Source organism: Vanessa cardui, chromosome 16 (assembly GCF_905220365.1).
Source record: "Vanessa cardui chromosome 16, ilVanCard2.1, whole genome shotgun sequence".
Classification (NCBI taxonomy): Eukaryota; Metazoa; Arthropoda; class Insecta; order Lepidoptera; family Nymphalidae; genus Vanessa; species Vanessa cardui.
In genome coordinates, this window is record NC_061138.1 from 12412431 (window position 1) to 12440298 (window position 27868).

At 34.5% G+C, this 27868-nt stretch overlaps 1 protein-coding gene across 1 annotated transcript in view; it reads left to right on the forward strand.

The window, feature by feature from the left end:
- Positions 1-27049, forward strand: part of LOC124536402 — a 167769-nt gene extending 140720 nt beyond the window's left edge. Inside the window, exons 10-30 of the mRNA XM_047112933.1 lie at positions 5548-5642; positions 10991-11227; positions 12172-12313; positions 12770-12921; positions 13304-13416; positions 13946-14106; positions 14613-14903; positions 15301-15518; positions 15890-16073; positions 16740-16880; positions 17135-17372; positions 18242-18432; positions 19517-19654; positions 20964-21519; positions 21599-21836; positions 21917-22216; positions 22295-23431; positions 23743-23904; positions 24893-24949; positions 25589-25686; positions 26722-27049. Of these exons, the coding sequence (XP_046968889.1) occupies positions 5548-5642; positions 10991-11227; positions 12172-12313; positions 12770-12921; positions 13304-13416; positions 13946-14106; positions 14613-14903; positions 15301-15518; positions 15890-16073; positions 16740-16880; positions 17135-17372; positions 18242-18432; positions 19517-19654; positions 20964-21519; positions 21599-21836; positions 21917-22216; positions 22295-23431; positions 23743-23904; positions 24893-24949; positions 25589-25686; positions 26722-26989 (5117 nt within the window). The 3' untranslated portion in view covers positions 26990-27049. The remainder of the gene's footprint in view (positions 1-5547; positions 5643-10990; positions 11228-12171; positions 12314-12769; positions 12922-13303; positions 13417-13945; positions 14107-14612; positions 14904-15300; positions 15519-15889; positions 16074-16739; positions 16881-17134; positions 17373-18241; positions 18433-19516; positions 19655-20963; positions 21520-21598; positions 21837-21916; positions 22217-22294; positions 23432-23742; positions 23905-24892; positions 24950-25588; positions 25687-26721) is intronic.
- The last annotated feature ends 819 nt before the right edge of the window (positions 27050-27868 follow it).

A 27868-nucleotide genomic window follows, 5' to 3' on the forward strand; every position in this document is an offset into this window, starting at 1 on the left:
AAAAGTAATGAGTTGTATAACAAAAACAAAGTCCCTCTGACTTTGTTTTTAATTCGTAATACATTTTCTCTAAGAATAAAATGAGGAATATTATTATGTATGTATTTTTGCTAAATGATGAGCGTGTGAAATGAAATGGAAGCCCCAAAAATTCCGTTTGACGGACGAAATTAAAGGCATATCTACAATCTGAGCTTTAAATCCAGCTTATCTAACTATACCATCGTTACTAAAACTAATAATATATGCGTCAATCCCTTTTACACTCGATCGTTCCTTTAATGTCATGTGATTCGTGTAACGGTCAAAATTTTTCACGAAGAAACTTACTTCAGCATTAAAATATCGTTCTTGATTCAAAAGTACTTTTAAATGCTAATGTAACAGGGTTAAACATACATATTACTATTCGTCAAATTATAGAATGTATCAAGAAAAACCGATGAAAAACTCAGCAGTTACTTATTTTCTGAAATCAAATAGTCACTTAAATGGATAAGCTTTGTATGTAAATCCGCTATATGAACTTTTTTAATATACATTATTGTTTTTATCATGAGATTTATTAAAACGTCTAAAGAAATAAAATATAAAATGACAAATTTCACAAATCACAATAAAATTTCTAACATTTCACTTATCGATTTCGTAACTAAAGTTAAGACGAAAGCTGTCTCCGTATCATGCTCGTATCTCGAGTTACATCAACGCACCATTAGGCATGTCAGGACTTCCATTAAGTATCTCCCATATCTAAACGACTGAAAGACTGCCAGCTACGACGTCATAACGTAACCTAAATTCGAATATCGCTGTGCTATACTGACTTTTGACCTCTTTTTCGGTTTACAAATAAAGTGCAACTTAATCATGACTAATAGGAAAGCTGATAGTGTTATTACAGGCAAAAGAGTCGTAACATTTTATGTCTCATTTATTATGTTTTATAGGATGGTTTATGCTGTATACATGACAATTTATGTCATGATCACTTAGTATTCCATTTCCCCACCAACTTTTCTGCCACACACTTGTAATTATGTATGTATTTTGACATATATATATAGATTAATACTAAATAATCAATACGGTGAAATTGCCCTTGTTTAATAAGGCAGATGTTTGAAATTAGTAGGAATGAGATGGTCAACCGTATATTTTAAACAGAATATATACATATTATATTGGTCAAGGAACTATAAATACTAAAACTTTTATTTTATCAAAGTGCTAGGGATTTTATTAGTTTGCTTGAGAAAAAAAAGAAAAATGTCCAAGCGTAAGACAAATCGTTATTTATTTTCTTATTTGGGATTGTCTGTAAAATTCCATTGCCAGAATTTCAGAATAAAAATAAATTCCAGTTATGAAATGTAGTAAAGCTTCAGATGATATTACGATAGGTTTTGTAGTGGTTGACATTTTGATATGAAGTAATAAAATAAAATCTGAACGTCATACAAGGAAATAAAAACGTCCAAATATTAAATGCACATGAAACTGTTTTTATAACTTTTAATTTTAAGTTTGGTATATCATTGGTATTAAAAAATCCTTTGTTTTATTATTTTATCCCGATATCGATTATGAATAAACTCCTGTGACAGATTAACTTAAGGGTGTTTTTTCCTATGTGAGATAGTATAAAGATAGTGATGTAACAACAACAACAGCCTGTAAATTTCCCACTTCCGGGACTTCCTCTCCCTTTGAGGAGACGAAACATATACCACCGCGCTGTTTCAATGCGGTTTGATGGAATACACATGTGGCAGAATTTCTATGATTTTAGACACATGTAGGTTTCCTCACGATGTTTAACTTCACCGCCGAGCACTAGATGAATTATACATACAAATTAATCACATGGATATTAAGAGGTGCTTATCTGGGTTTGGGTTGGCAATCATCGGTTAAGATGCACGCGTTCTAACCATCTCGATTCGTGATGTAAATGTTAATATTATTGTTATTAAAATCATTCCGATAATATCGATACATTCCTATCTGTAGTAATGGAATAACTTGTCTTCTCATTTTCATATTTACTCGTATTTACATTGTATAAGAGTCAGCCATTTTCTGTTTATCTTTCCCGCCAATATGGATGCAATATCGAATACGTAATAACTTCCACGACTTGCATGTAAAGAACCCAATAACATTATAAATATCGAAGCATTTATTCTGCTATTTCATATCTGTATTTGTTTTGTGTAAAATTGTTTTTTTTTTTTCAAATTAATAACGTTCTTAAAGATATATCACGCAAGGGTATACAGTTGCACAGCAAAACTCGTAGGATCATTACACACACTTAAATTTTTAGTAATCAATAATATTAATGTATCTACCTACCCTTTAGTAGCAGGACGGATCTATTGTGTTATATCTATTCTTTTAATCTAAAGCTTAGATATCTAATCGTATCGTTAAGGTTTCTCTCCTCTGTTATAAAAATATATCAAAAAAGGTTGGAATAACCAAAGTTAGAAAAAAAACATGGTTGTACTTAATTAAAAAATAAAAAGTTATGTGAAAAAAAGAAGATACGCGTGAAATTCTGCACTTAATACAAGAGCGATTTCTTACCAACCTCAAGGCATAGTTAGATTAGATCTTACAAAGGCTTTTTGTGTGTCACAAAGACGCTTGCAGGGCGTGTAGGGCTTTGTGCATGGCTGGATACCTAGGATACTCAGACTTTACAGGAAAACATCAATCTGTATTGCAATATACCAATTTGTAATTGACTGATTTGCTTTAATTACGACTATAACACCATTGATGTTATGATTGACGGTGACCAATGATGTGGCTATGTGGTGGTACATAAAGACGAGCGATGATGACCACTTGACTACGTTCCATTTAAAAATATTAAATTGATATATATGTGAATATTTAGTTTATAGTTAAAGTAGAATTATATCATGTATATGTTTTCATTTTGAATATAAGAATGCGATACAATAAAAAATCTTATATCACAACAAACACGCCGTGTCTTACTTGCGTACATCTTACCTGGTCTTACCTCTGTGTCACTGTGAAAGACAGTAAGATAGAATAAACAACTGCCTTCAATTTCACGAGACGGCAGCTCGGGCCAACGTGCCGACAGTAATATGCTGTTCGTTTGCAGCAGCCCACCGATGGACCAAATGTCGGTATGGACTATTTCTGGTAACAAGTGTTACAGGTCTATTTAACACGAATTTACGTTTCCATGGTGCTATATAATTTACACCGATGTTCTTAAAGAGTCTCTTCGCGATCTTATTCAAACCACTTAGACCGATAAATTTATATCTGACTAGGTTTACATATAAATAAATAAATCACTTAGTGAAACCGTAAAAAACAATAATAGCCCAGGCAACGAAAGTAACGGATGAGCTCAGTATTGCTTCATCGATTGATGACATGGTTGAGGATAACCCAACTATCATTAAAACCATTAAAAAGCGTCGTAAATAAACAAGTGAGTTTGAAAATTGGTAGAATGAACAAAAGTTTGTTGTAATAAAATTTATCTAATAAATATGAATTTTTCTGTTCACAGTCTCTACATCCATTCGTGATCCATTTGTGCATAAAAATATAACTTTTACAAAAAAAATATTATACCTTTTTTAAAGAAAATTTAATGGTCTCCATTCCACTTTTGTAATAACAATTTTTTCAATAAATATCATAACTGAGAAGTTATTTAGCAAAAACCATAAAATTGCGCCTTTCTTTCAAGATGGCGGCGATTCCGGAGCTTCAATTGTTCAGGACATTTAACCCGTTCATTAATAAGCCAGAATGAACATTGTAACCAAATTTCAAAACTTTCGTATTTATTATTTTTATTTCGTGAAATTTGGCTGACTGGGCTATAATACGAAAGTTACGTAAAACGCATTAGTTGTTTCTTTGTGAAAACGAAAGAAACAAAATATAGGTACCATTATGTAATATTAGTAAGGTTATATTGAATTTATATTTTAAGCTCTCTGAATTTTACTCGCACGATATCCTTTTGAAACTCAACTTGTTGGAATATTTTCCAAATACGTCGTATATTGTATGAGTATTGAATATACTTGGTCATAGTTAGTTTGAAACATGTGGCGAGGCGGTTGTCGCGACAAGTTATTCATGAGAAAACATTTTAGCGATCGGATCCAGGCATTTGAAATTCAACGTATCGTTTGATTACTTTCTGCTTTGCTTGTTGTTGTTGTTGTTGTTGTTTAAATAATACGTTGCACATTTATTTGTTTAAACTTAAATTTCATGTAAAAATAAATCCATCGCTTTCATATATAAAATAGTTTGTAATATTAAACAACGATTAAAAAATATCATTATATGATAAAGTTTGAAATTATCTCTTTGAAATTCGCAAAAAAGACAATTTTTTGTTTTTCATGAATCCTCATTTAGTTGTTAAAATAGATTTTACTTTTAGATTTCATCAATACTGTTAAATAATATAAACTTAAAAAGGAAATTTAATATAAAAAAACGCAGAAAGATATTTTACTACTAAATTTATAAAATTACGAGGAAATCTGTTGATAACACCTCGCTTGTTATTTTACCTCCGATAAATAAGTAATTTTACAATTGGCGATATATATTACATATATATATACATATAATACTAATAGTAATACCAAAATGTACACCCGAGAGATAAGTGAACTTTAGTTTTAGTTGATTAAGAAGGGGAGTTGTTCAAATTCTGGGCTCTTGGTTTTGAAGACACTTTCTTCTTATTGGGAGCGCTCCCTTGGTCTTCACACACTCGAAGAACACGCTAGAGGATCTAATTAATTTCGAAGCGAGGCGCACTCACATTGCACACGTAAAAGTTCCATCGCAGAAGTTCGATCCCGTATTAAGGATAAAGTTTAGTGGTTTTTACGCTTCAGCTTCACCGCAAGGAAACGTCGTAGAAATTCATGAAACGCAGAGGTTTTCTTGCAATGTATACCTTGACAGGCACGATAAAATAAATAAATACAAATAATTATTAACACCATTAAAGTAAATAACAATTCAGGTCTGATCAACATTTGAATTTGGAATGTGTGGTTTAGATCTACGCTATTAGTACTGGACCTAATCGTAGCGGTGTTTGTTAAATCAACAACTTCGCTAAATTAATCTTGAACTAGTACGACACTTGCACCAGTACTCAGAATCATATATTGACTTTGTATCTCATTGAAGAATAAGAGTAACCATTGAAATTCTTGCTGGTTCCTCCGAATACATTAGAAATTGGTTTAACTTTACAAACGTGCTTATAAAAGTTTAATTATAAAAATACCACATACACAGGCGACCTATTCGCCTAGCAATATCATAAATAAAAACCGTTATACTGGTTTTTCTATTCTATGTTCTTGTTACTTTATTTTAATTGTGTGTACACATACTCAGCATTGTCACATAGCTTTTGACGTTGAATCCTGAACTTTGTTCAATTTATTACTTTCGGGATTCAAAATGGTTGAAAATATTTTATAATAGCTGCATTTGTTTCAACAGCACAGTCATGTATGGACGTGAAGCAGATCCTCTTCAACGGCTATTGCTATCTCTTCTCCGGCTACCCGCAGGCATCCTGGACTACAGCTAAGCAGGTATGAACAATGACCATCATCTTGGGTCTTTCTCTTGCATTCATGTCTAAAGCACTTACTTGTATCCTTCTGCATTTGCATTCATGCTCTTGCATTCTTGAAAATTTTATAACATAAAATAATTTTCCATAGTTATAATCAGGTTATTTTTAATGTTTATATTAGTTTACTTTTCAAACTTCTTTCTTTTCTAGTATTTTCTTCACAAATTAATTATTCATAACATGGTGTTATAATATAAGCTATGTTCACACATCGAATTTATTTGATAAGTATAAGGGTTAGAAGTATTTTCAATGATTAGTAGCACAATTCACGAAATAATTATAAGATACTCATAATACTGGTACAGAATTGTTACACAACTGCATCGAGTCTGCAGCTTTTAGAGCGTACTGCACGCTCTTCGGGACACTATCCTAGAAGGATAGGAAAGCACCACATTACCTCTGTTGCTAACTTAAAATATCCTATCATTATAAACGGTTATTAAACTATGTGAGGAAATTGTGAGACTGTGTATGTAACTGTGAGATTACAGAAATTTTAGAATAAAACAACTCAAGTATTTTATCAACTCACCCCTCCCATTTTGGACAATGTAACTATAAAATAATTTGGATTAGCGCTAGACATATTAATCCAAATTTACCGTATGAATAATATTACAATGTATACACAAAGATCCCTAATTACGAAAGGTCCAAATTACCTCGAGCAAGGACCCAAGTTAACGATAAGTCCCAAAAGATCCAAGTTAATATTTAATTTTATATCACTCTTGACAATCAAGCATGAATTCTCAAGGTTTTATGGCTCCCTTACGGTGTTAACAAGAGTGGTAAGCCTTTTGTTTATACCGGTATATTTCAATACTTTAGGATTATATTATTAAAACCAGACACAACAATTTTTCAAGAGTATAATATTCGTCCGCAAGCCACTTCTTAGTATATAACAACAACAACAGTTTGTAAATTCCCACTGCTGGGCTAAAGGCCTCCTCTCCCTCTGAGATGAGAATGAGAATGTGGGTTGGTGGAATACATATGTGGCAGATTTTCTATGAAATTTGTCACATGCAGGTTTCCTCACGATGTATTGTTTCTAACCACTGGGCCATGTCTGCCCAAAATCCATTATGTCCAATATTTTAAATTGTATATTGTCATCGGACAGATTTTGGATCCTCTGTTTAAATTCAAGAATGGGACAAATCAAAATATATACAAATATTTTACCACTTGAAATATAAAACCAATACTTATGCTAAGGAATATTATGGAACAGCTTGACAATTTCCTGTTATGAAACTCACCTGACAATAATTTCGATGCTCGCTTTAACTCTTACTGGTGTTACGGTTCTTTCACATTAAAAAAATGACAAAATGTTGCTGTAAATGTCTAAATGGCCTTTACTATTATAATATCTCCAACATAAATAGATTTAAAACAGGTAATTATAATTTTGCCTTTAAAAACATGAATCTGTTCGAATAATATTAATCAACAGTGTTAGAAAACCATTTAACCGAATTACATCCAATTATGAGGTGAAATTTCGCACTCTATAACCGTAACGAGCTTAATTCATTTACACTGGCTCTTATTCTAGAAAATTCTTAGTTTAAATGGCGAAAATTTTCCTCTACGGAATACATTTAACGGCTCATATCGATTGTCTAACTTTTAAGTACCTGAGACGGGAAATATTCTGAAATTCTTCGTTAGCCGAGCGTATCCTTAATTACTAATTGAAAAAGTTTATTATCATAGAAAATAAACTACTTAAAATATACAGCAGTTTAAAATTACCATTTAACTTCGTTCTATATTTATTTAAATAGATATTTCGAAGTATGTACCTACTTTTGATCTGGATCTTATTAGAATTTTCGACAAATATAATAAATGGATCGAGAGCCAAAACATGTTATTTTTCCGAAAAATAATCGTTCAAAAGCGGATAAAGCCCTACCGGGTTGTAATTAATTCCTGATTATGACTCATAACTTGCTCCGTGATGAAAAAAAACATAGTAAGTAAATTGCCTAACGTAAGTAACCAACTACACTTAGAAGCGTGATGAAGCAAACTCCACAACTCCTTCTTAACTTAACCTAACCTAATATTAATAGGTTATTTTTTATGGTACCCGGTAGTCGGTTAGGCCAAAAGGCTATCTGACAATTGGTCACCACTTATCGGGTAGGAATTTAAATAATTTCGTACACAACCATGCGCTACCAACCTTAAGACATGATATGTTGTGTCCCTTGTGATTTACTTACACATACTTCTTACTGGATCACAACAATACTGAATATTACTACCTCGTCGTACGAAAGTGGTACCCAGATTGGTCTACTTTTTTATGAAATTGGTGGCAAACGAGCAGGAGGCTCACCTGATGGAAAGTGACTACCACCGCCCATGGACATCTGCCACACCAGGGGGCTTGCAGGTGCGTTGCCGGCCTTTAAGAAAGGAGTAGGCTCTTCGTAAAGCTGGTTCCACAAAGTGGTTGTGCGAGGCAGAAAATGTCTAAGAAATCGCGCTGTTGTGGATTTTCGGACATCAAGGTAGTGCGGGTGAAATTTAGAATTTTGACGAAATGTCCGAAAGTGAAATTCAACAGCCGGGATTAATCCGAACAATTCCTCGGAACATTCCCCGTGAAAAATTCGGTAGAAGATGCAGAGTGATCCGACATCTCTATGCAAAGCCAAAGGATCAAGGAAATCGGAAAGGGCTTGATCGTCGATAACTCGAGCCGCTCTACGTTGGATGCAGTTAAATGGAAGGAGCTGGTACTGGGGAGCACCCGCCCAGAGGTGAGAGCAGTACTCCATGTGAGGCCGAATTTGCGCCTTGTAAAGTTTTAGGCGATGGGACGGAGTGAAATACTGTCTCGGCTTGCTGAGCACACCGAGCTTTTTTGAAGCCAATTTGGCTTTGCCTTCCAATTGACCGCGGAACTGAACGAGGCTCGAAATATCAACGCCAAGTATTCCGATACTACCTTTAGCGGCTATCGGGATGTTCTCAAATCGTGGAGATACGACTAATGGTGTTTTTTTAACAGTTACGTCAAGTTACTTTCTTTCCTATCTATATTTCAAATGTATTTAAATTCACAAGAGCGTTAATTAAAAACAATCTTCAAATGAAATAAATAAACCAACATTAAACGACTTTAAAATAGTTTATTGCGAACAAAAATTTTCCAAAGATAAAAACATCCGCAGTTTGGAAACGAGTTGAAAGCTGAGGCGAGTTTATTTCACTAATGTATTGTAAGAGACTCTTTTTGTTATTTCAACGATAAAACGTAGTTGAATGTATCTTTTGTATGGGAATGCTGCCTCAGGGGAATCTTCTAAGTACCGTATTTTTTCGAGGAACGTGATATAACTGTTTTGCTTAAATTCGCTTAACGTTTTCAAATTATATTTGCAAAAATATGTATATTTTTGTATCGATCCTTAAACCATAATCAACATAATTGCTAACGTTCCTAAAAAAATCATACATTAGCACAAAGAAATATATATCATTTCTTTGTGCGTCAAATATTCCAGGATTTTCAAGATTTGTCCATTATTAAAATATAAATCCAACGGATTACTAGTTAAAATAAGGATTAATTTGACCTTCGAAATTATTGGAAATACAAACAGTTAATTTGAATAATTCTCATGCCCTGATTTAGCGATTAACATTGAGATAACGACTGGGGTGATCGCGTGAATAATAAAGAGGCTTGATTAAAACAAATGACCCTTCACCTTTTGAATTGACCGATAAAGTTATGGAAATCAATTAAATGTGCATTGTTCTCCTACGCCATTAGGGCAACAGTGGTCATTTCCATCGAAGCTATTAGCTAGCTGTGCAACATATATTATAACAAGTTTGTGCGCAAATTGGCAAATACTCAATTCTCTTGCACTCAAAGTATTATGAGATGGAAATTGTCATCACCGGCCACCCGTCAAAGGTAAACCGAAATTAATGATTATTAAAAAAAATGTGCTTAAAGTAACAGCCTGTAAATTTCCCACTGCTGAGATAAGGCCTCCTCTTCCATTAAGGTTTCGAACATATTCCACCACACTGTTCCAATGCGGGTTGGTGGAATGTACATGTGGCAGAATTTCGATGAAATTAGACACATGCAGGTTTCCTCAAGATGTTTTCCTTCACCGCCGAGCACGAGATGAATTATAAACACAAATTAAGCACATACATATAGTGGTGCTTGCCTGGGTTTGAACATCGGTTAAGATGCACGCGTTCTAACCACTGGGCCATCTAAGCTCGCGCTTAAAGTATATTAATAATATTCTCATATATATATATTAACTAAATTTGTAAAATAATTCATAAAACATTGTTCTTAGTATCGCAATAATAAACAACAACAAAGTATTTAGTAAACGCGCCACGCATACAAATAGAAGTAATAAGTTGCGGCAGAAAGGGGAATGGCGACATAAAAGAGAATTATACCCTTTGCCTTCACTGCCTTAACACTGAATCTATCTATCTATCTATTCATCAAATCTATGAGATACACTTATTAAGTATGAAGTCAAATATAAATTCTGAGCTCTACGTTTATGAATAATAAATCACAGATAATATTTAAATATAGAATGTCTCTCAAGCTCGCGTTCAACTCTTTAATATAGTGCGTTATGTTTGTCATATCCCAACGGGCGTTTTGTATTTATTCAAAAATGCCTTATGGAAATCATATTGCCTATATTCGCAATAATTGAGCATTTATTTAAACGTAGACAATATTGCCTTTTGAAATGAATAAATTCTCTTTGTGATGTTTATTGTTTATTGGAAAAAAATACTTTCACTTTTATTAGAAAAATATTTCTACAGACGGTACAGTTTCACTATTTTCATATATTTCTGAAGTAATTTTTTTTTTCTATAATTACATTTTTAAATAACATATACATATGAGGTAACTTTAAAAATAAATTCAAGTATCTGGGTCTGAACAGTCTGAGTTGATAAGATTCCAAGTATGCTATGTTTGGCTAAAACTGTTCAGTTGAGCATCACTTCTTAAAATATAGCTAATTTTGTCGAAGTCCGAGAAGAACTGGTTAGTTTTGGGAGCCTTACAAGTGAACGCTGTGTGGTGTTTGTAGATCTCCAAAATCTATTTTATGGATTAATGACCCTAACAATTCTGCAAAATTGTCCTCAAGGGAAGGAATAAGTGTCTCAACCATTCTCTGCGTTGCTATCACCCGAGCAAGCGACAAAACCCTAATAAAACTTAATGCTGCCAGTATTTTCATATTCCTTATTTTACTCCAGGTTTGTGATGGATTAAACATGAAGCTGTCATCCGTTCACACAGCAGAAGAGGAACGATTCGTAGTAACAGGCATCAGACAGAGCAGCGATTACAGCGCCGGCTCCGTGTACTGGCTCGGTGCTCGTGTTGACAGCAGCGCTGAACTCAGCTGGATTGATGGATCGACTTTGGATTACCACGCGTGGCCACCGTATAACGATACGGAGGAAATCGACGAAGCTTGTTTAGGTGTACAAGTAAGATACATTAATACATTTCAATATTTATCTTAGTTGAAATAGAGGATACATTTTATTTGTAACCAAACTATCATATCATATCATGTCTATATAACATTTCATAAGTTTTTGTTAAGATTTCTTCACATACATACATCATATTAGACATATTGTAACTAATAACAATAATTCATACTACTTATTCATCTAATACTTGAGTAATACTTATAATCATATTATAAAAATAGAATAATAAATTAGTAAAGAAGGCATATTATTCAACACAAGATTATACAGACGATAAAAAATGGTGGGATTAATACTTGTTCACTTCCAGGCGGTATATATATTTACATATATAATTGTATTTAACTAACATTACCGTAATTTTAAATTTTTAAAAAGAGTAACTACCCAGTAGTTACTCTTTTTCAAAATTTCTTGCCGGTTCTTTTCGGTAAAATCTACTTTCCTCACCGGCGGTAGCTTTACTTAACATAGTTGTTAAATGACGATTTAAAAGTGCTTGTAAAGCCTACTTGAAAAGAGTACCCACCAAAAACATTTAATATAAAACAACGCCAAGCCTCTCGCTGCAGTCTCCATCGTAAAAAGTTTTGAGATCTTATAATAGCCAAGTCCTATTCAAATTATTATGTAGTTAGAAATCAACATTTAATAATTATACGCTCATTGCCAAGTCACTATAATTATAATGTAAAGAAAACTATTGATACAATTACTAGCTTTGTCCACTTCAAAGATATAGGGGGGGGGGCGAAACAGCCGCGAATCGCTTCGAGAAAAGATGGTACAGCCGTGCCTGTTTTGCTCGAGACTTGGCTGGGGCACTGCCGTGCCACCAGATATATTTGATTTGATTTGCTGCAACTTTTACATCATTAGACGGTCCCAAAACCATTGATAGCTCGTATACGCTTATACTTTGACACTAATTGCAGTGGAAAACATCGCCAGTACCATCCCAACCCAGCGGCTTGTATTGGACGATGCATAAATGTGCAGCAACTGGTGGATACGTGTGCAAACGTCGGCTCTATTCGGAACATATTCTGACGAACACAACTGTTGAAGGAACATCAGGTAAAACATGTACTTCTATGACTCTTTAACAAGAAGAATTTGATAATTATTTAATTTTGTATTTCTAGAATAGATTTGAGGAAACTTAGATATAAACATAATTTAATTGAGCAAGTACAATGATCTCTGTGTTATCATTATGTAACTACAGTCACAAAGAACATATTCGTAACATCTTAGCACGCAAGTTTGACTGCGCTTAGGCTATGATAAGAAATACTTCAAATTTCATTAGGTAGCCCATTTGCCAATCAGCCTATTGAAGCCATAAAAAAATCTCCCAATATATTTTCTCTGTAGAAACTTTAGATTATTAAGAAAATTTTATGTAAGACCTTAAATATATTTAATTTTAAATTATATTAGTAAGTCTTTACTGAATCCTAAAAGACTTTCCGAGTCACTTCGTTCACCTTAGCTAACGTTTTTAATTAATTTGTCTCACTTTTTTTCAAGGAGTACTAACCAGCCCAAATCATCCAAGCATTTATGACAACGATCTAGATTATTGGGTGCACGTCAGAGGACCTGCCAATACGCGACTCGTTTTCGTCTTCCAGACCATCGACCTGGAGTACCAGAACGACTGCCTTTATGATTTTATTGAGGTATTATTTATTATATTTCATTCATGAAAAAAATATACAGCTTTTTACGTTGACTATTTTCGATAGAATATTGTGAAATTACGATTCAATTGTTCTTGTAAGAGTTGATTAAATATATTTTGTTTTTTTTTTTCTTTATTTCGACTTGAACTTTTTATTCTAAGTCGTATGAAAATTTGCTAAATTTGCCATCTTACGAGTATACTCATCATATTTGAGTATTATTTTTAATTTACACAACATCTAAAACAATAATTGTCTTAATTAAACAAATATCTTTCTATCTTTGCCTAAAGATGAAGATCTTCGTTTTACTAATTTATATTTATTTTTTGATTATATGACGATATATGTATTTGGTAATTTAAAATGTTATTCGTAGTTACGAGATCGGAAAGTTCATTCGAAGTCGTCAAGGTATTGTGGTTCAGTCGGTGAAACCAGATGGGTGGCAACGAGCAACGAAGCTGTACTACATTTTCACTCCGATTACAAGTGAGAATATTAATTTTATTATTAATCTTTATAATATATTATTAATCAATTCTTTAATAATATACATCGCTTCTAATTTCGAGTTCAAAGATTATACTAAACTACATTTAAGATAAAAATCACATAAATAGCTTCGAAATTGACAATAGTAGTTATTGTAATTAAAATTCTTAGTAAAATTAGAGATACTATAAAATTATCAAAATTCTTTGTAGTAATAAATAACACGATATTTAAAAGACTTTACTCCTTGTATTTATCTTTATATGTTGTTATTTATATTTGTGGTTGATACAAAAGTTTAAACCAAATCCTATCTGCAAACAATCCAATAATATACAATTTGGTGCACTTTTTTCGTGTAAATGTTAATAGTAATTTAAGTTGTTTTTCTTTGGTTAACTTTTTTTTTATTTATTTCTAATTTTGAAGTAACTTATATATATTTTTATATTTTTGTACGGTCCCAAATAAAAGTGTTCTTTCTTTCTTTCTTTGTAATTAATGTATAACTTTTCTCTTATTTTAGCACACCAGGTTCAGGGTTCTCAGTAAATTGGCGAGCAGTAGAATTAACAGGTTGTCCGTCCCAAACGTTCACGTCCAAAGAAGGAGTCCTACACAGCCCGAACTACCCACATTTTCTTTTACCTGATTTGGATTGTACCATTGATATTTTTGCACCAACAGGTATGTTATTAAATTGCAATAAGCAGAATAAAAATGTAATATCAAGCATATTTACATTTGTTGTAACTTCGATTTTATTACTAAATTAATACATTTTTACAAATAAAATGCTAGCCATCGTTTGAGATTTAATTGACTACCTTATTGTTCTACAATCTTATAAGACTACTCCACATCTTGAGCTCAAATCCAAAGTCAGACTTAAAAATTGTTTGGATTAGTCTGGTCCTGCATCTAAACTCTCCAAATATTTCGGATTGCTGTTCCTCTGGATCATATGCATGAAATAATATAGACACCATAAAAAATCTTCTGATTCGGCTAGTGTCCGTAGATAAGCCTACGTGGCCAAAATACGTCAAAAGGTCATCATAGATACCAATTTTTCCCTTACTTAAAGATAATTCAAGAGGTACAAGAGAGAGAGTGTATCATTTTTTTTAAATTTGAAAAGCCCCTGCCCTTCAACAACAGCTATTACGATCCTGACTTTTTAATTATTTCAGGTAAAAGAATATTCCTTAACATCAGCTTCTTTGATTTTGGCTACGGGATGTTCCAAAATGGTGTCCCGATCAACGTAACTGAAGTTATACCTGAAGACAATTACGTAGAAGTTCAAGTAGATACGCAGAGTGCTCCTATTAGACCATTTCTGAATTCGAAGATACTAAATAATGGAATTTTTGTATCTCAAGCTGAAGTCATGAGATTGAGGTTGAGAACTGGTGAAAATGCCACAGGAATAGGATTTTTTGCGCATTTCAAAACTGGTAACTTTCTGATATATTTATTTAGTATTCAACATTTATATATAATAAATTTACTTTTAAAGTTTTTAAGCAACTTACTCCAATTAGTAATTAAATAATTTCAGTGTATATATTTAACAATTGAATGAATATCTCAATTATAAAACAAATATATTTAACTTAAAATATTACGAGTAAATTTTTAGTAACCGTTTGGCTTTTGGAGTATGTGAGGTATTTTGTGTTTTTTTTCTAAAACGTTTCTGTAGACGATGACCATTTGATATGAAACCGTCCATAGGTGGTTTTAGGGTATTATCTTTTTGAATGTTATTATTGTGTTAAATCGTAAATTATTATTATTTATAATTAAAGTACAAGGATGGAATAAAGAAATATCGGAGATTTTTGTTACCGATGTGAAAAACGCCAATATCTCCAGAGTGGGTCGTGAACGTGTCCCACGTGGTGCAGCTCGGCGAGAGCTCGCGCGGCGCGCTGGCGGCGCCCAACTGGCCGGGCGCGGCGCCGGCGCGCGTGGCGCTGCGCACGCGCGTGCTGGCGCCGCACGGACACACGCTGTCCGCGGCCTTCGCACGCACCGCGCTCGTGCCCAACCACGCGCACTGGCCCTGCGGCGAGGGCAACGGCTGGATCGAGGTGATACGTTCTGTTGATTACTAAATTAAATTAATTACTAGAGACTCAAAAACATTACATGCTGTAATAATAATTGTTATCACTAACCTAAAGCTGTGTGCGTGTGTAAACCATTAAGAGTGACTACGTTTATTCTTAAATAGTAAAAATAATTACAAATACTAAATTGTTTGATTTTTTTGCTTCGCCGCCTCGCTCTACGTGTATAGTAAAACAAGCAATTAAATATACACATTAAATTGTGTAATGTTTTGCTGTGCCTGTAAACTATAAGCATAGTTAACATATATACACATGCATATAAATGTAAAGAATTTCTTATTTTTAATTAAAAATTTACCATATTTTTTGTTATAAAATGTTTATCGCAGGTGAGAGACAGCTACACAGACAACAACGGCACGCAATGGACGCTCTGCGGAATCACTAGAAGCAAAAGAAAAACGGAGTCGAATGCGCCTCTCGTTATCAACTCCTATCTCCACTCGCTGATCGTGTCCCACCACGCTGGCGACGCTGGACTGAACATGGAAGTCTCTCTTATGGTCAATATAGGCTAGTATTCACACTTTTATAGAAAAATAATAGTCGGCTGCAGTTTCGCTCGTGTTTTAGGGTGTTGGTTGTCATGTGTTAGGCAAAAATCTTGGTGGTAGGGCTTTGTGCAAGTCCGTCTGGTTAGGTACCACCCACTCATCAGTTATTCTACCGCCAAATAACAGAACTCAGTATTGTTGTGTTCCGGTTTGAAGGGTGAGTGAGCCAGTGTAACTACAGGCACAAGGGACATAACATCTTAGTTCTCAAGGTTGGTGGCACATTGACGATGTAAGGAATAGTTAATATTTCTTACAGCGTCATTGTCTATGGATGATGGTGACCACTTACCATCAGGTGGCCCATATGCTCGTCCGCCTACCTAACCTACCCCATAAAAAAAAGTTAAATTTCATGAAACTAGCTTCAGCGGAGAGTTACTTTCAGATTATAGTATTACAATATTAATGTAGATTTAAAGTAATAACTTTAAACATTATTATTCTTCATACAAAAATGTTTACTTTCAATCAGGCTCATCAATTTGCAGAGCTATGTGTTTGTTTTCTTTATGCTCAACATCAAATTTATTATTTTTTATTATGAGATGATAAACTATTTTATTACTGTCGTTTTTATTTGAAAATAGGCTGTTTTTAATGTATATTTTTTATTCTATTTTAGATGCGGAGTATCACAACAAAATGCTCGTTCTTCCCGACGAAACCAACTTGGAGTCGTGCTACCCTAATCCCTGTTCACATGGCGGGCGATGCGCGGCAGACGATTCGAGAAATTTCTGTCAGTGCTCAGGATATTACACTGGTAAATCGCAAAGTTAACAAAACTGTACAAATTAACTTTAAAAAATTAATAACCTGAAAAGTGTAACTTTATGTACCTTTTACGATTATTCATATAATAGGTTCAAATCGGACTGATAGTTTCCGAGACGAACATACTTAAAATACATCCTAAAAAATAGCTTTATAATATTAATTATAGATTACTTCAGTCAAGGTAACCTCTGTAACTAAAATCGTATCCATATTTATTAATGATTTTTTGTACGTTTGCAGGAGCATTCTGCTTGCTCACAGCTTGTGAGCGATCACCATGTATTTTTGGCAACTGTTCCCTCGTAATCGGCGGCAGTGATGAAGGGTTCAGTTGCTCTTGTGCTCGAGGTTGGAAGGGCAAGCGCTGCGCGGAACGAGTACGTCCATGTGCTTCCAAACCCTGCAACAACAGAGGAGCGTGCGTAGAAAGAGATGGGGCATTTCTGTGTCAATGTAATCCATCGTGGAAGGGAAAAAGGTAAGGATTTTTTGTTTTTGTTGAGATTTTCTTTGGTTGCCGCTTGGTTATATGATACAAATCAAACCAATAGTTTGACTCAAATATTAATCTTCTAAAATTCACCCGCAGAATATTTCAAATAGACATATTACTACGTGGTGGATTTTATTCGAACTTGTAGTTTTTTTGTTTAAATTTGGTACCATATTCTTTCGTTAGTATGTTTAATGAATATACAATAAATAACAATATTGTGTGATTTGTTTTTGTCAACAACAACAGCCTGTAAGTTCCCACTGCTGGGCTAAAGGCCTTTGAGGAGAAGGTTTGGAAAATTCCAAATGAGATGTTAATTATAAAACTCGTTAGGTAGTCTCTTATGTCATTTATTATATTGATCTGATTATATCTTTCTATAATGGTTAATTAGTATGAAGAATAAAATTAAAATCATCAAAAAAAGATTATAATCTTAAATGCCACGAAGACTATAGACGTGTAAAGTAAAGTAAAGTAAAGTAACAGCCTGTAAATTTCCCACTGCTGAGATAAGGCCTCCTCTTCCATTAAGGAGGAGGTGGAACATATTCCACCACGCTGTTCCAATGCGGGTTGGTGGAATACACATGTGGCACAATTTCTATGAAATTTGTCACATGCAGGTTTCCTAACGATGTTTTCCTTCACCGCTGAGCACGAGATGAATTATAAAGAGAAATTAAGCACATGAATCAGCGGTGCTTGCCTGGGTTTGAACCCGCAATCATCGGTTAAAATGCACGCGTTCTAACCACTGGGCCATCTCAACTCTGTTTTTTTGTCAACGAGGAGTAAAAAATGTAAGTTATTAGCTTATCAGTTATAGGATGTCTTGCCGTCAATTGCAGATGTGAAGTTCCAAATCCAACACCAAACATCGTCGGTCTTGGTACACGAATGATGCAAGAACCATTTTGGCTGGGCCTATTCGCCGTATTCGTAGTCCTCGGCATGATAGGTCTAGTGTGGTGTGCCAAGAGACATTTCCCAGAGAAGATAGAGAAACTCCTCGCCGAGGAAGCCGACAGATGCGCAAGACGTAAGTTGAATTATTACACTAAGATCACGTTTGGAGGACAAATCTTTAGGCTTCGATGAAACACGGAAAGAAATTAGTAAAAATACATTTAAATGATACGAAGCACACTACAATATAACAGCTTTTCACGATTTTATAACACAAATTTAAAACAAATCGATTACCAATAGATTCGTCACCGTACATTAATGCTTTGATGTATGTTTTATCAGATCTTTCGCATTTATGTATTTTCTAACGCACTGTCTCTCGGATGGTAAGACACCTTTTCAGTAATTCGTTCCTTATATGTCTTATTTCTTTCTATGTTATAAAGCGATATCAAAAACTGATCATAAGAAACTTACTATAATAAATAATATCTGAAAGATAAAATTTAGTTATAAAACGATCTAAGTTACGTAACTATTTGTAAAGTTTTTGATATTCAAAATGAACACAATTATTTTAGCTTGTTTTAAAGTGATCAGAATTATTTACGCTGTTCAAAAGATTTCTTCAAGTTTCTTAAAGTTTTGAGTTTATATACCAAGTATATATATCATATAATATGAAATACCCTAGATCGAACCTCTTTTGTCAAAATATTTTAGTCGTATTATATTTCATAATAGTTATAGTTTTTATTAATGTTATATTTTATTCTCAAAAAAATTTACAATCAAATATTTTCAAGATAAAACAATTGTGTCAAGATTGGCTTTAATAAGGCTTTATTTAATAGCCGGGATATAAAGAAATGTGTATACCCGAATATTAGATGTATGGCGACAACTCTACCTTATAATGAAATAATGTTCTCAATGTGGTAGCTATTATATATATAATCATATACATAAGATTACGATGGATTAATGTGTAGTCTTGATGAATATGTTACTCCTAATAAATGAGTGTCCCCTTTCCAAGCTAACTGTTCTCCTATTAATGTGTCCATAAAATCACTCGGTTATATATCCCGGCTTGATGTGGTGGCGCTAGCGTCGCGGGGCGGCGCGCGGGGTCTCGGGCGCGGTCCGGGTCGGTACGCCGCGGTGCCGCAGGCGGAGCCCTGCGGCGCTAGTGACTGCGCGTTTGTCCACAGCGAGGGGCGCGGGCGAGGCGCCGCACCGCACGCTGCTCACGCGGCTGGGTATCCGCAAGCCGTCCGTGTCGGGGCTCGCGCACCCGCGGGCCGCGCGCACCTTTAGTTTGGACGATCTCTTAAAGCCGCCGCCCGGACGTAAGGAGTGGAGCGCGCTCCTACCCGTGCACTCCGCGATCGGACTCATACATGTTTCTGTTCTTCATACAAAAAACCATTCATTATCTTTTGTCATAATTCTATTACTCCATTTCTCCGTCTTTGTTTTTATTCACTTTTGAATGTTTCGATGTTGATATTTATATCTCCAAATTTTTGCTACATTTTTTTCTACCTTTATCTCCTCAGGTGTACTTCTACTTCTGTCAGTTTATTTATACCTTGCCTGTCCATTTCTATTTCGTTCGACTTGTTTGTTTAACGCTTCATCAGCCATTATCGACGGTCATAGCGCTCTTCATTCAGTGTTGGTCACGTCACGTTCGCAAACATCTGTCAAGCATAGCGGAGCGCGCGGTGTAACTGAGCTAATGTCTTGAATGTACCCTTGCTGTCTTGATACTTGGTGTGGAATGCTATCCCTCTAACGGTCTCGCTATAGACCAGTGATACATAAACGTATGCACCCTTAATTATGCATTTACATCTTATAAGCAATTACTGTGTAGACGCTCCTTCCTTCGTTAGCACCTTTTTAGATCGTCCAAATTTTTAACCAAATTTTCTATCGTCAATATATTTAAGAATTATGTCTTCTTTTAAAGTTAAGCGTAAAGCGATTTCTATCAAAAGTTGTTGACGATAAAATATTTGGATTTTGATACTGAATTGAATGTTGCTTTAGCATGCTCTGGACATTGTTCTGCGCTATCTGTGTTTTTCATTGTTATTGAGATAATTTCTTTCTACTTACTAAAAATACTCTTCAACTATACTATCCAATTCTCACGAATTATATTTTTTAGAATAGTGTCTATTAGAATCACGCCGTATAACTTTGTCCTTATACGATTGTATAGCTATCCCAAATATGTATATTGATTTTTATAATAAAATAAATTCATACAAAATATTTTTGTAAGGAAACACGATAACTATACAATCATTAGATTTTCATTACCATTCGTCTTAAAAAAATGATTGATAAAACTACTTAACACAGTACAAGTCATAACACAATTAAAATTGGCACGTTAAAATCTACACTTTCTTTAATGGCACCTTACCCTAAAGAATTGGCTTCCATTAGATGCACTCACTTCTTGGTAATAATTAAAGGCATGATAGTGTTTACTTGATAAAGCCTTTCAAACTAACGTTCTTTTTAAAATAAATTTTGTGACTAATCATTCTAAATGGTATAGTATTTGTCATGAACATCAGTGTCGTAGCTTTTGTAGATTTTTTTGTATGGTGATTCATATTACATTGATAAAATTTTATACAGGCTCACCGTCACCTCGTAAGAAACGAAATAATTCAACCCCAACGAAGAAGAATGCTGCAGAAAAAAAGCAAATATTACAACAACTCATAAGCCCAGCACCAGCCAATGATCATTCGAAGAAAATAACAATGGGGGAACTAATACAGATGTCTGAGAAAAGAACATTAAGTACAGTAGAAAGCGCACCAGCTTTTGTAGAATATGGAGTAGATAACAAAGATACGTCATTTGCCAGCGAAGCGTCCTCGCCATCAACATCTCCTTCGATGCGACAAATATCTGACCCGAAATTAGAGAAAAAAGTGACCTTTGCGAGGTTACTTAACAAAGTGTCTGCAGAAATGAGCTCTAGCTCTGACGTAGATATGGTTAATACAATCGCAATACCGATGGCAGTTATAGCAGATAGAACTATTAAAGCTAAAGCTTCTAGCACACCGCCTTCGCCTGGAGTAGAAGTTAGATCACCGCACAGTACATCAAGCAATCAGGGTAGTGATTCAATGTCGAGTCTTGATTTAACGCTAGCGCAATCGGCCCTCAAGAAGTATTCCAGGTAACATAAGGTATATATTATGGATTTACCTAAATTTTTACCTTAATACTTATAATCTTTTTTTCGTTACATTTTATAGAACACCAAAAATTTCAAGCGCAGATTCGATATTGGCAATGTTCAGAAACTTCGCATCATCATCAGCGATGGTTTCCCGGACGTCATCTGGTGCTATATCAGCGTCTAGTACTCCAACGGCGTCTTCTCCTCAAGACGATACGGTGGATGCAGACGATATATCTATCGCTTCTTCACACATCCCATCGCTTGCACCGGATTCACCCATTGCAAGACCACATAATACTATAGAAATACAGGTAAATAAACAAAATGTAGTAATATTTATAGGAAAAATTGCAATATTATTTGGATAATACGATATGTAAAATAATTTCAGGTTGTAGATCCTCTCAGTTCACACAAGCAGACATCGTCTGGTAACTTACTCCATCCACCTTCCATCCTTCTCGAAGTGCCTAGTAGTATAAATAAATGTCTATCTCCAATACGAGAACTTCCAACTCCTCTCCCTACACCTCTTCCCACTCCTTTACCTACACCATTACCTTCACCTCGTATGCCTCGTGCAAAAATCGAATCAGATTTGAAAAGTGACTCCACAATTACGTGTATATCACCGAGTGAAGATGAATTAGACGATAAAGTTGAACGACCCAAGTCTGGATTAAGATTAAAGGTAAAAATTTATACTTTAAAAAGTATGTAGTCATAAAGTGATGTACACATATACAATACATGTTAACTGTATTTACAGCTGCGACAGCCGGCGTTGAGTACAGACACACCGACACCGTCCACCCAAGTGACTGATTCACCCAGCCCTAGCATCACACATAGTCAAGATTCCGAAAGGGAACTATCGTCTCCTTCACCTGCTCCACCATCTCTTAGAGTTCCTGTCCTCACTATTGAGCGTCCATCTCCTGGATCACCACCTCCAAGAAGAACACCGCCGCATTTAGACTTTCAACCGCCTCCTCTGATAACAGTCACTTATAATGCAAGCGAGGAATCCGATGAACCTTTGTCACCTAGGCCTCCGCCACCGACGGCAAACATGTGCTACTTAAGCCCATTCTCGATGTCAGCAAGAGGTGAAAGAGCTCCATCCGAATCCAACTTATCATCATCTGGCTACAGCTCTATGGCAAGCCCAGGTCCTTCCAGATGTGGTTCGAGCAATCCTCTATGTCCGTCTGAAATGGAAGATCCGGGTTCAGGAGGTGGTCCTTCTTGTTTTCAATCTCGAAGAAGACCTCTAATGAAAACGAATTCAAGTCCAGCTACATCTAATGACGGAGGAAACGAAAAGAGACGTGGTCGATCAGACTCAGAAACCTTATCCGATGATCCATTGTTAGAATCGAATGATGAAGGGATCGGTACAGATGAAAGAGTGGACGATATACCTTCTAGTGCAAAGGAATTAGCAAATTTATCTGTTTTAAAGGAAACTTTAGAGATACCACAAGCAGCAATGTGTTCACCAAGTGGTGTTACAAAATGTACAATAGTTAAATGCATAAGTGTTGAGAGAGGTCTCGATGAAAAGGTTAGCTTAAAACCACCTATACTCTTTTCTGATTGCAGTCGTCCATTGAGTCCTGTCAGTTCAAGAAGTGAAAGCCCTTTAAGTGATAAAACCGGTCTCGGTCTATTCTCGCCACAATTTTACGGGCGTCAGTTACCTTTCACAGACTCCGATGGGCTTTACGATTTTCCAAGTTCAGAATGTGTGAAGGGTGGTAGCTGTAAGAACGGAAGCAGTCCTCATAGAAAAGCTGGGAGAAGAAGAGACAGAAGAACCTCAAGAACGACATCTCACGAAGCAACCGGAACAGCTAAATCCACTTTACCTCATATGCCGCATTCCATGCACAATTTATTAGAAGTAAGTTTGATCTATACTACTCTATTCTATACTACTATATTTAAATAATAAAGGCAGCGACACTATTTTGGAAGTAATTAAATCAAAAAGGCGCTGAAATTATTTTCATGATAAATGCTTCAAATGAAATAGATTTACTTTGTGCTCTAAGATTTTATCCCAGATTTTATCACAGTTGTCTGAAAAAAGTATTTAATATTGAAATACTTGGTGAAGTATTGCCCGTTTCACGTGCTGCTTAAAAAACATTCACAACGACATCGCCTCATATACATACATTACATATTTTTAATTTTACATGTAATTAACAGGTGCCTTGTTGCAATCGAGGTCGAAAATCAGGAAGACGTAGGTCCAGATCACAAGCGCCAGCACTGGCTACTTCGTCGTCTTCTGAAGAATCAATATCCAACGCTTCCGTTGCATCTGTTGCATCAGCCAGAGAGTTCAGATTACCAGATATGGACATGCAGGTTATATAAAATAAGACAACCTCCCTGACCGATGATCAAGGTTGATCTAATAAATTTCATAAAATGTTGTGTCACAAAATAAAAAGCTTATAATTCTTTAAAAACTAATAAAAGGCACTAAATATGAAAATTCATGATTAGATGATGCTTAGAACGGTCACGTTCTAAGCAATATATTATAAAATGTATTGATTTATTTACTTATGTCTGATGCAATGAATGTTCATATTTACAAAATAAATAATGGCACAAGCTTCCGCGTAACTAATAACTTTTTAATATAAAATATCAATATATCATAAAATATTATTGTACGCACAATACCAGCACATATTAACTGTTGTTTGATTATAGCTTTCAATGTTTTATCTACTAAATCACAAATGGTTCGTAATCACTTGTATCTTTTGAGATCATTTTAAACAGTAAATTCCCTGTTTATCAAATTACTAATTTATAAGGCGTGAACAAAAATCGTGAGTTGAATCACTTAAAACTTGATCTTTTTTGATCTGTCCTAATGGATTATTGGAGTGGAGAAATAGATCTTGCACTCGTTTTTGCGCATAAACTTTTACACTATAACGACTTGCGCAGTTGGCTATAATTACTACAAAGTTTGAAATTAAAATCAATTATTTCAAAAGACAATTACTGAATAATTTTCTTCACGTCAAATATTATAGAAACTGACATATTTGATCGACAATCTAGCGAATAACTTGTTGCTCCATACACCCCTAGTGTCAGTATCAATTAAGTCAAGCACTAATGTTAATTAAAAAAAAAGTGCCACAGTAAAACCTTTTTTATATCACACTGCTCGAGAAATAATACAGTTTTAAGAACAGTTAAGGGTTCATCCACTGCACTATTTCGCCTCATATCAACAGAATATTAAGATTTATTCGCTTGGTCATATATATTTTTCAATGTGATATGTTCCGCTTGTTATATTCAGTTTTCGCAACGTATAGTATATTTGCAGCCAGAGACGATGAGAGTCAAGAAACCTCTGCGGCGTCAAAAATGCAGGAGCTCTGAGGTGATTCTGAGTAGACCAGTATACTGACTGTCATTGTAAAGACTATATTATTAACAAAATATAATTACTTTTAATAAATATATTGCAAGCATATAAAATACTTCCATCAATTTCTGGTTTTCTAATATTATTACAAAAATAATACAACCACGCTGCCTCCCTCCAAAATTAGAATGAATTTAAAAGCCACCTGAAAGCTTGACGTGTGACGTTCGGAAAGTCACACTAATTCTCCTTACAATATACATATTATTTTCAGTAATAATTTTGACTAACCAGTTCACGTAAAAAAAAAAAAAATAATTTGTGACGACTTACATTTGATTCAATAAAATGAGGTTTTATATGTAACGGTTTGTTAAGACTTTAACATTATCTATCTTTGTTTTTACAAACTTAATATAATGTTAATAAAGTCTTATTATAATAACAGTCAGTATAAGATTTGGGGAAATATATTTAATTTCTGATAATCTATGTAATTGCTATTGCGTCTTAACGTTTATTTATTTAACTTTACAAATGTTTTTATTTATTCTATTTATCGATATCCTTTAAATAAATTTTATTCTTTGTATTTTTACTATAAGATTTATAAATAAATGATTGTTCCTAAATAATCATAGAGATCAATTACAGGACACTACATCGAAGATTTCGTCGAATCTGGACTTGACGGAAGACTCACGAAAGCCGGTCAAAGTAAGCAAGCTACGGACCATCGGCCACCAAATAAGGTTTAGTATATACTTCCAAGATTTTACCAAACCTCATTAGAAAACACACTCAGGTACAATTACTTAAGAACGCAAGTAAAACCTTTACTTTTTTAATTTAAACTTAACGTAAAGTTAAGTATAAAAAAAAAACATCTACACTTAATATTTTAAGAAGTTAGGCCCACGTTGCGTCTTCACTATTAATAATAATAGAATGACTACATTTCGATCATTCGTATTTAACTTTAATTGGTGGTAGGGCTTTGTGCAAGCCCGTCTGGGTAGGTACCACCCACTCATCAGTTATTCTACCGCCAAATAACAGTACTCAGTATTGTTGTGTTCCGGTATGAACATGGGTACATGGGTGAGTGAGCCAGTGTAACTACAGGCACAAGGGACATAACATCTTAGTTCACAATGTTGGTGGCACATTGACGATGTAAGGAATATTTAATATTTCTTACAGCGTCATTGTCTATGGGCGATGGTGACCACTTACCATCAGGTGGCCCATATGCTCGTCCGCCAACCTATAACATTAAAAAAAAAAAAAAATTTAACTAGTACGAAAACCTAAAATTGTTTTGACACATAGAATTGCAAAACTTTGTGAGTGCCTTTGTTGCAATGAGTCCGACGAACTATTCTAATGCGAAATGTTTCGGCACCGCTCCGCTTATTATTTTTCTTATTTCGTTCGGTAGGTTATTGGGTCGTATCCTTCTATCAACATTTTACATTTGTGGATGACTGGGTATAGAGCCGGATTTAAAAGTGTGGAGGCCCTGGAGAAATGCTCTGGATTATTTTAATCGTTCTAGTAGCCCCTCTGTTGTAGAGGCTCTTCCCTAAACCCAAGGCACAGACTGTATGCACAAAATAATATCATACATCGTATTTATAATATAACAATAAAAAGTGATTACATAAACCATCTCTAAAATGATTGATTCACACATTTATATAGTTGCTATGTAAATATTAGTATCTTTTATATGTATTTAAAAAAATGTTGTTTCTTCATTCAGTCAGAAATTTAACACTTTCCAGGTTCCTTCGTCGTATAGAAACAAATCTAAAATTGAAAGAAACCTACCCCGCGATATCAGACGACGAAGGAGACGAGTCCTCGAGTGTCACGTCACCCCTGCTTCAAGGGAGGAAGGATCTTAGTGGCATGCCCGCCCACGCTATATCCGCTCCTCTTCTCGGAGCAGCAAGGCCTAAAATCACGAGACAGAGGCGCTATGATAAGTCGCTTTTGAACGATGAAACGAGAACGTTTAGTGCTGCACCGGGTCAGGATAATTCGGATTGATTTTGAAGTTTCGTTGGTGAGTGAATGTATGATTTAATGAATTTTCTATAATTACTTCAGAATTATTTAACTGTTAATCGATCGACGATGTACGTTAAGTTAGAGTTAAAATTATCGGAAAAAAAATATTTACCAATAATGCTAGCGTCTAAAAACGACGACGAATTCAAAGTTATACAAGATTCTAATCTAATGTGATAAAATGTAATATAAAGACGCGTAAAAGTAGTAATGTTGTTATTACGTAGAGTTAAATGTAATTTTTAATAACTTACAAACTATCATTTCCCTTTCGTTACGTTTTGATGTCTTAAATTTTTCTATGTAACTAAAAATTTTGTAAATATATTTCGAATAGCAATAATTCATTTTATAAGTCGTAAATGTTTTATTATGATTAGATATTACTATTAGGGTTTAATGGAATAAACTATCTTATGAATAAAAGTAATATTTTATTGGGTTGGCGAATCTTACTCATACACTAATAAATGAAGTGCGTTAGGGTAGGTTAGGTTGTCAGAATTATATAAAAAAAAAAAAAAATTGTCTTATATTTTATCCATATAGCAAGACATGTTTTTTTAATCTTTATTTATTGGTTTGACGCTACAATAAAAATATTTTTACTTGTCTAGCCAAACATTTGCGTTTCGGTGTATTCTATATATTGCTGCATTAATTTTTGTTCTTTAATTTTGTTTTTAACAATTGACCAGAAATTTATGGACTTTCAATCTTACGAATCTCCACAGGCGCGTTGTCCCTGTCTTACTCGTATTTATGATGTACGGCCACCTTTATTTTTAGTCAGAATCACAATCAGTTTAAAACATTATTTGATAGGTGAAATAACATGCACTACTAAGAGCTTATGAT